The sequence below is a fragment of the Fringilla coelebs genome, assembly GCF_963513975.1.
Source record: "Fringilla coelebs genome assembly, chromosome: 20".
In the NCBI taxonomy this organism is placed as follows: Eukaryota; Metazoa; Chordata; class Aves; order Passeriformes; family Fringillidae; genus Fringilla; species Fringilla coelebs.
The window spans coordinates 4733302-4742854 of NC_140046.1; the positions used below are offsets into that span (position 1 = coordinate 4733302).

Genomic DNA, 9553 nt, shown 5'->3' on the forward strand with positions numbered 1-9553 from the left:
GGGATGATACTTGGTGAAACATTGGGACCTTTCCCTTATGGGGGATCCCTTCCTTGTGGCACAATGCCCAGATTGGGTGAGGAACACTTCTGGCAGGGTGATATTTTGGGGCTAGAGGCGATGAGACCCTTTCCTTTGAAGTGATGCATCGTGGGGCAATAGGATCCCTTCCTTGGGGGGTGACGTCCAAGCAGGTGAAGACCCCACCCCTGTGGAGTCGCGATGGCACAACGAGACCTCCTTTCCTCTCCCCCTTCCTCCTTCAATCCCCCTCATCCACCACCCCCTTCCCACGCCCTACAGGTGACCTCCCCCTCCCCACCCACACCACCGGCTCCTCTCACCCCCTCCCACGGCAGGGACACGGCTGTGTCACCGGTGGGAAGCCCACGAGATGGCAGCAACGGGCCGCGCTCCGGGATGCGACACCCCCTCCTCGGGGGCCGCGACCCCCCCACTCCGCGTCCCGGTCGGGGGACCTTGTGCGCGTCGGGGAACCGGGACGTGGAGTGGGGGGGGTCGCGGCCCCCGGAGGAACGGCGGAGCTGCGCAGCCGGTAGCGGGTGGGCCGGCCCCAGTTGCTGACTAATCCCGGGCTGAGTCACGGTTGCGGCGGGGAGCGCTGCGGCAGCGATTCCCCACCTCCCCTTCCCGGACCGGAGAGCCCCGACGGGGCGAGCGCCGGTGCTGCGCGGGGGAAAAAAAAAGCGGGGGGACAGGAGGGGGACACCCCCTTCTAGCAGGGTGTGGGAAAGGCGTTTTGGGGAGTTCTAGAGGGGATGGCAGCACCTTGGTCGGTGGAGGATGGGGAGGCGCCGGAGGGGTTGGGAGGGGTTAATTCTCTGAGCCGCTCTGCAGGTATTTGGCGGTGTGAGGGGTAAGGGAGTGGGGGGGTCGTGGCTGGAGGCCCCCGAGCAGCGTGTGGCCTTGCAGCAGCGCGGCCTTGCGCAGCGGCGGATGCTGGCGGGCGCGGATGCTGCTGTCAATGACAACGCCGCTGTTGCTGTGGTTACCGGTGTGATGCTTCGCCAGAGCAGAGTGAGGTCAGACGGCTCCAGCAGGAATGGGGGGGATGCATGGATGGATGGACACACAGGTGCATAAAGGGGGAAAGGATGCTCCCAAATGCCCCTGGATATGACTCTAGGGCCATCTTGGGGGTGTGCTGGCACTTGGGAAGGAGCAAGGGGCCGAAATTAACTCACCCGTGAAGCCACAACCTTCTTCTGTAGCACTGATGGTTTTTGGGGGACCCAGCTCTGGTGGGAGTGAGGGCCAGGCCCCGTTGTGAGGCTGGAGGGGTCAGGGCAGCACGGTGCTGCAGTGGGTCACTCACTCCATGTATTCCAAACTCCCTCCCCAGCACTGCTTGTGCTGCCCCATTGTCCTGCAGCGCGCTGGGGTGGCCCCCATGGGTGCTTGTGACACTGCAAGGACAGCGGGTCTTCTGAGGGGGCACCTGGGAGGTGCTGCTGAGGACATTGTTGAGGGTGAGGGATGCAGGTGGGCAGGGGGCACCCCCAGGCTGGTGCCCGGATCTGGGGACCCCTGTGCAACCCCTTGTCATGACAGGGGGCTCAGACAGCCCCAGATCAGCAGCTCCCTGGTGATGCCACGATGGGGCCACGTTCTGGCCCAGCAGGGTGGTCAGGGGTGATGGGCACCCTGGATTCCCATGTGCACCTGGATGGACCCCTCGTGTCTGGGACAGGGGGTGCCCCACACTGCACTCCCGGGGGGACAGGACCCTCAGTTTGTGATCCAGTGGGCACACGGCCCCTGGGTCTGACAGCAGGTGGAGAAGGGATGTGGGGTGCTGGGTGCTGCTCCGCTGCGCTCCTCGAGCAGCCAGGGAACGGGAGGGGGGGCTCCGGAGGGGTCGGGGGGAGGGCCGGGGTCCTGTTGCAGCCCGGACCCCCTGCCCGGCTCCGGGCCGCTGTCCTCCCCCCGCGCCGATATAAATAGTAGCGTCTTCCCGTTCCCTAAATTTCTTCGCTGACGTAGCGCTCACGTCATTGTGTAGGTTGATGCTTTTCTATGAATGAGCCGAGATCCCCGTTACTACGAGCCCGATCCTATAAAAGCCCCGCGCGCTGCGGACAGCGCAGCACCGACACCGGCGCCGGCCCCGCCGGGAGCCGCGGGGCCCCTGCCCGGCCCGGCAGCCGCGGGGCCCGCAGGAGGTAAGGCACCGGCTGGGTTGGCCCCCAGGTAAGCGGGGACGGAGCCCGGTGCGGGGGCGGGAGGGGGCAGCGGAGCCCCGCGGCAGCGGGCGCTGCACCTGCCGGCCCCGGGGCGGGGGTGAGGCGGAGCGGAGGGCACCGGGGGCCGGGGCGGGGGGGGGGAGCTCTGCGGCGGCGGGGGCGGCGCGGTGCCGCCTGGCGCAGCCCCACGTGCGGGCCGGGCGGCGGGGGCGGCGGGGCCGGGCGGCGGCGCCGGCGGGGGCGGTGCGCGGGGGCGGGCGCTGAGCGCGGGGCCGCCCCGGGGGGGCGCACGGCGGGGACCGGCCGCCCGCACCTTGCAGGGGTTGGGGGGGCGGGGAGAGGTGCGGAAGCGCATCCGTGCGCGGGGCCGCGCGTGTGTGTCCCGCTCTCGGGTGACACCGGCGCCCGCTGTCCCCCCTCTCCGAGCCTCCCCGCGGCCACCCCCGACGGGACCCCCCAGCCCCATCCCGCGGTGCCGCCGTGCCGGGCACTCTCCACCGCCGCCTCCCTCGGGTTCCCCCGCAGCCCCGTGTCCCCAGCCCGGGTGCTGCCGGCTCCGCAGCCCGGCGAGGGGGGGTCGATCGCCTTCACCCCGCTGCGTCTAAAGACCCCGTCGAGGAGAGCCCGAGTCAGAGCGTCGGCACCTTGGCTCTAGACTGCTTACTGCTGCGTAGGGACAGGACAGTAACAGTCTACAGTCATGGCTACTGAAGCATGACCCACCGCCGGCACCGGCACCGGCCCCGGCCCGCACCGGCCCCGGCCCCGCCGCAGCGCCGGGGGGGCGGGCGCTGTCCGTGGTGCTGAGCCGTCGGGGAGCGCGCCCCGACGGGGGCGGGGGGGAAGGCGGGAAGGGGCGGGGATGGGGGGGTGTCCCGGTGCCCGCCTGACCCCGCTCTCTTTTTCCCCCCCCGCAGACACCGACCCCCCCACGGCGGACGCCCCCCCCCCGCCTTCCCGCTGCAGCCCAGGTAGGGGGGGACTCCCGGCGGGGCGGACACGCGTGGGAGGGCAGGGGGCGGGGAGGGGGGTGGGCGGATGCTACCGATGCTGCCGATGCTACCGACACTCCCCCCCTCCCAAGCACCGGGAGTCCCCCCCCGCGCCGCCGGTGGGGGTCGGGCGCGCTCGCTGCGGTGGCGGGGACGCCTCCTCGCCGTCGCCAAGGCACCGGCTGCCCCCTCCCAACCCGCCCTCCCGCCCCCCCCCAACTCCGACGCCGCCCGGGCGACCGTGGCTTTAGATTGTTACTGTGCCGCTGGGGGGGTAACAGTCTACAGCCATGGTCGCCGGGACAGGCGGACTCGCACCGCGGGCAGCACCGGCTCCCCCCACTCGCCCACCCCCGGGGGTCCCCGAGGCGGCGGAGGCGGGGCGGCGGGGGTCCCGTCGGGGGCGGCCCGCCTCCCGGGGCAGTAGGAGCTCACATGCAGGATGCAGCTCACCGCACATCAACTCTTACTGTTCGGGGGGGCGGGCGCCGAGCGGCTCCTCCTCGGGCAGCGGGAACGATGGGGACCCCCTCCTCGGATCCCCCGTCCTGTCCCCGCCCCGCAGCCCCTCACCTGCCCTCCCGGCGGGGACCCGGAGCCCCTCGGGGACCGTCCCCGCCGGGCTCGTCCCGCCGCATCTGTCCGCTCGGCAGTCGGGGTCCCGTCCCCCCGTCCCGTGTCCCCCCGCCTCGCCGCCGGTGCGCGGGGGGACCGCGGGCCGTTCGCGGAGCGGGGCTGGCGGCGGGGCCGGCGCGGCGGGGACTGAGCGCGGCCGGCGGGGCCGGGGCGGGGGCGGCCGGGGGCGGTCGCAGGTTGCACAACCCGCCCGGCGCGGCCAGGAGATTCCTGAGCGGCGAAGTCAGAGCGGCCCGGCCTGCCCCGGCACCGGGCACCGGGCCTTCAGCAGCCGGCAGCGACCGGTGCTGGCCGGGCAGGGCTCCTCGTGGGGGGCACCGGGGACTCACGGCCCTGGAGACAGAGAGAGGGGGATGGAAGGGCTGTAGAGACCACCCAGACCCGGAGGGGACGGAGGTCACTGCCATGGGGACACCGGGGATGTAGGGTCAGGCCCAAGTGGGTGATGGTGGCAGTGGCAAGAGGAACAGGAAGAGTCCCTGAACAAGAACCTTCAGTCCTGGGATCCTGCAGCACAGGGCTCCCGTGGGTGTCCCATCTGGACTGAGTTGGGGTCATGCAGGGTCCCCTGCCCACAGTCTCCCTCTCCAAAGCAGCCCCATTTGGATCCCTCACCCATCCATGGGGTCATGCACCTGGCAGCTCTATCCTCACCCAGACAGGCATGGCCACCACCAGGTCCCCAGGGGCCAGCAGGGCCACAGTGGGTCATGGGAGGACCAGAGGTAAAAGGTCCTTGCTGTGCCCTGCCGTGCCTCTTGCTTGTTCCCTTTGACTCCTGCTTTTCCCATCACTGCTGTTGGTGATGGGACAAGCACCTCACAGCCCCAGACAGGGGTTTTTGGGCAGTCCCACCAGCGCTCAGGTAAAACCACAGCTACATCCAGCACATCCATGCTGCAAAGTTGCCACTGCCACAAAACCCACCCTCCACCTTCTGGGAAACACCTCCTTGTTTGCACCCCATTAACAGCATCACAGTGAGGTCCAGGCCGTGGTTACACCAGTGTCCCTTCCAGGGTACCCCTGGGTGAGGGGGCATGTCCTGTGGGCAGCGCTGTGGCCCCTTGTACCCCATGCTCCAGCCCGGGAACGTTCCAGCTGCACTGTTGTTTTGAAGGCCAAGTCTCTCCCGCTGACACCCTGGAATCAGTTTTTCTTCCAGAGTCCTTAAAAATATCCTGGATTCCTGACACCAGGACTTGTCTTCCAACGGCGCTTCCAAGCCGCTGGGCCTGGGGCCAGCCGCCGGCGCCAGGGGACAGAGGCTGTCCAGCTCCCGTGCTCCTCCCCAGCACAGAGACTGCAGCGGTGCTGGGAAGGAATGTGGTGCCAAGGAGGATCACAGCCCCTGCCACGGCCTCCTCCATGGTGGATTGGTGCTCAGCAGGGCACAAGCATGGCACAAACAGTGCCTGACCTCGGCAACGCACCCAGCGGCTTCAGAGCATGGCCAGGAGGGTGGGAAGGGTCTCCCTGGCACCTCCAAGCCATGACCCTACAGAGCCCGGCGGCTGAGGACAGGGGTGGACACTGCCTCAGCGAAGGTCCCAAGGGACTCTCCTGGATGGGATTTCCCTGTGCATCCCTGGGAAAGCACGTGGCCCCAGAAAACTTCTAGACAAAACCTGTCACCCGCTCCTGGCTTTTCCAAGTGGCATCCTGGCACCGTAGGAATTTAGGGTGGGCCTGAGCCAGCAAAGTTGGTGGGGGCTGCAGGAAAAGGTGCTGCTGCTGCCCCCCCAAAGGCCAGGCAGGTGCCCACTGGCCCCACACGCTGTTGCTGCCATCTGACAGCTCTTGGCGAAACGGCCTTTTGTGATTCAGCCGTGTTTATCCCAGCCTGCAGCCCGGCCCAGCGTGGGTTTCCATGGAAAACTTCCATCCAAAACAAGGAGAGAGAAGGAGCTACAGCAGGAGTGACTCAGCCACAACTGGAAGCTTCTGCGAGTGAAGCAGGGAAGGGGGGGCTGTTCCCTACGGCTTGGTCCTGCTCCAGCAGCGGGGCCCAGGCACGGTCCCGGCTGTCCCCTGCCCGTGCCACCGCCACTTTGCAGGCAGGACCTTGGCAGGTTTGGGAAAAGCCTCGCTGTAAAACCATCTGGGAAACACATCACCCTCCCGGAGCACCCCCTCCCCATGCCTCTGGCAGTCCTGCTGGCCGGGACAGAGGAGGAAGAGCGTGAGATGAGTAAGGCTCAAACCCTGGCATGAGCTGCACCTGATGCCAGGCTCGGCGGGACGTCGCTTTTTCCAGTGCTGCCCACAGGAACCCCTCTACCTGTGCCTGGTGTGCCCCAAGTGGGTGGCTGGCAGGGTGGGCAGTGGCAGTGACCTCGAGGTGGCAGTGGCACAGGGGGAAGGGGTGTGGGGAGCTGGGGAGAGGTGGGAAAACAGCCGGGAGCTTGCAGGGAAGCAGCAGCACTGGCAGCACGGGCAGCACTGGTGGTGTCTCTGCTCATGCCAGGCTCCTCCTGCCCTTCCCGGGACACTGGGACAGGGCTGGGGGCTCTGCTCACCAGGGAGGGGGCAGCAAAGCTCTCCCTGGACTCCATGCCCACAGCAGGCTCCTCACAAGCAGGGGCACAGCCAGGGTCCTTCCTGTCCCTGAGGCCACACAGGTGGCTCCAGGGCTGCACTGGGGCATGGAAAGGCACATCTGGGGACATCACCCCCCTGTTCAGCAACAGCAACTGGGCCATGCTGTTTTGGGGGAAAAACCAACTCCCCTGGGCGACACCGGGTGATGGAAAAGAGAACTCCCCAGCATGAAGCTGAGTGGGAGCACATCAGCCAGTCTTGTCTCCAGGCTCACCTCTGAGGGCAGCCAAGTTCTGTGGCTGCGTCCCAGGAACAGACCTGGATCTGCGAGAGAGGCAGGGGCCAGCCCGAGGGCATCTGGCCAGGAAAGGAGGGAGAGGGCAGGATTTCCATGGCAAACCCCTCCGAGCCGCTTCCCTCCTCCCACCACACCGGGACCAAGCAGGACCTTCCTGCGCAGCTCACACAGGCACCTCCTGCGGACAAAGGTCGCGTTTATCTGTTTTAATAATTTATTTAAACCGCTACAGCAGATACCCGGCAGGAGCCATCTTCATACAGACTCCGGGAAAGGGGCAGGAACCGCAGCACCCCAGTTCGGTTCATCGATCCCTCCCCGACCCACCCGAGGGAGCTGCCTGCAGAGCTGGGACCGTGCTGCTCACTCACCGCACCCTGAGCTTCTTTTCTTCCCCTTCCTCCCCTCTTGCCGGGAGCTGCCGGGGCTGCGGGGCCGCAGTGCGGGCGGGCGGCCATGGCTGCGGTGCCTCCTCCGCGCCGGGAAAGCACCGGGAGCGAGCTCGGTGACAGCCAAACACCTCCCGGGGCTGCGAGCGCGGCCGCGGCCGTCCCTGCCCGGCGGCGGGGGGAGAGCGGGGACAAAGGCTCCGGTGCGTTGTCACAGCTGGTCGCCGTGCTCGGCCACAGCTGCAGCCGGGCGTGCAGCCCCAAGTCCCAGCCCGTGGTGTCACCAAGGGGTGCAGACAACCCCACGGCGTCGCAGCAGATGTGACACAGCCCACGTGAAGTGGCACAGACGTCCAGCACTGCCCGAGTCCCCCCCAGCCCCACAGGGCAACAGCAGAGCAGGGCTGGGCTGCGGGGAAAGAGCCACATCCTCCTGCCAGCATCACCACCGTGCTGCAAACCGGGGCAAAACGCGATGGGGCCGAGAGCTGTTCACTCCTGCCGTGCTGCTTTGGGGCTGAGCTGCTCACCCCTCCTGTGCTGCTTGAACCCTCGGCACTGCCAGGCCCGTTCCCAGCTCAGTAGGCACAGGAAGGGTTTCAGCAGCACAATGTCCTGCGGCCTTGCAGAGCTGACACTGCGCTGCCCTGCTGCTCAAGCAGGGGGAAAATTCGCTTTTTTTCACCTAATTTCCCTCTTTTACCAGCTCTACACCCCCAAGGAAAGCTGTGGTTAGAGAAGCTCTGCTAGCTCTCCTCTCCTGAGACTGGTGCCCAGTGCTGAGCGGGGCAGAAGCTGAGCAGGACACCTGCAACTGTTGCAGCAATAAAGATTTTCCTGTGCTTCTGGATCATACAGAGCCACAAACAGCAACAAGCTCTTCTTGTTCACGGAGGCACTTTGTGCAAGGAAGATTCAACACATGCACATCAAGCCAGAAGGCATTTCATCCCTGAAACACCAGCAGCCCTGGCACTGCCAAGGATGAGGGTTTTCCAGGCCCAGACCAGCTGGAAGCTGGGCTTAAGAGATATTAAAAACCACGAGGTTTTGGGGTGTAAAACTGCAAGAGCTCTGTGCTCTGCAGACTTCCTGTGGCTGAGCTGAGGAACTCTCCTTTTGAGCAGGTGTTGGAGTCTCTGAAAGCACCTTGCCCACAAAGCAGTGTCACCCTCCTGCCCTCAACCCCCTGTCACACCCCCACACTCACGTGTTACATGTTATACACATTATATATAACTTTTTATATATATACACACACACACATGTGTATATATATATCTATTTTATACTGATGTATACAACAAAGCTGAAAAAAAAGGGAGATAAAGAACCATTTAGCCTGGCCTGGGTGAACACTGAAGAGCAGAATGTGCAGTGAGCTGTTCTCTGGTCCCTCTGGAGGCACGGAAACAGTGATGTTTCACAGGATGGGTGGCTGCACATGGCTCACCAGAGCCCTTCTTTATTACAGCGCCTGTTCTCGAGCCTCCCCAGCCTCTGGGCGCTCGGCCTGGCCCTGCCCGGGGCAGAAGCGTTCCAGGAACTCCAGGTAGGCTTTCTTCTGCGCCGCAGCCGCGGGGATGAAGTGCCCGCCGGGGTGCGACAGCACAACGGGCTCCACGAAGCACTGGGCCAGCTCCCGGCTCAGGGGCGCTGCGATCACGGCGTCCGTGTCGCCCACGACGTGCAGGGTGGGCAGGGCGATGGGCTCCCGGTAGAAGTGTCCGTGTGCCGGGGCGCGGCTGGCGAACGCGGCCACCAGCACGGCGAAGGCCACCGGGAAGCGCGGGTCGCCGCGGGCCCGCAGGGCGCACACCATGGCGGCCAGCGCCGCGCCCTGGCTGAAGCCTAGCAGCCCGTCGAAGGGCCCGTGCTCCGCCAGCGCCGCCGCCACGGCCGACAGAGACTCCTCCAGCCCCGCCGGAGCCGCGGCCGCTTCGCCCGCCTCGAACGTGCCGGGCCCGGAGAACCACCAGCCGCGGGGAGGGTCATCCCCGTCGGGGTCGTCCTCAGCGCCGGCGGGCAAGCGGTGCGGCGCGTCGATGGCCACCAGCTCGGCGCGGCCGCGCAGGGCCTTGCGGAGCGCGCCGGTGCGCTGGCGGAGGCGGCGGGCGCTCTGCCGGTACCCGTGCAGCGCCAGCAGCCGCAGCGGCCGCGCCTCCGCCATGGCCGCGCCCCGGCGGCGCCACTTCCGCCTTCCCGCCGAAACGCGGCGCGCTGATTGGGCGGGCAGACGAGATCGAGAGGAGCGCCTCGGCGGAGGAGACGCGCGCCCCCTGGCGGCGGGAGGCCACGGGGGGGGTGAGGACGGGGTAGCCCCGGCCGGGCGGGCGGGACGCGACCCCCGGTGCGACCGCGGGCAGGGCCGCAGCACAGCCCGGTCCTGCAAGCGGCAACTCCCCGCGGACAGCCGGGGTGGGTCCTTGCGGGCAGTGGTGTTGTCGAGTTACGGGGTGCGACCCCATCCATTGCAGTAGAGGGGGTCCCGGT

General features: G+C 67.1%; 1 protein-coding gene across 1 annotated transcript; it reads right to left on the reverse strand.

The window, feature by feature from the left end:
• Positions 1-7008: 7008 nt before the first annotated feature.
• Positions 7009-9245, reverse strand: OVCA2 (OVCA2 serine hydrolase domain containing). Its single transcript, XM_084219119.1, has one exon. The coding sequence runs from the start codon at positions 9228-9230 to the stop codon at positions 8529-8531; it is 702 nt and encodes a 233-aa protein (XP_084075245.1). The 5' UTR covers positions 9231-9245; the 3' UTR covers positions 7009-8528.
• Positions 9246-9553: the final 308 nt, after the last annotated feature.

What these genes read in the sequence shown, in the direction of transcription:
- OVCA2 (XM_084219119.1), bottom strand. Translation starts at nt 9,230, where the DNA reads ATGGCGGAGGCGCGGCCGCTGCGGCTGCTGGCGCTGCACGGGTACCGG.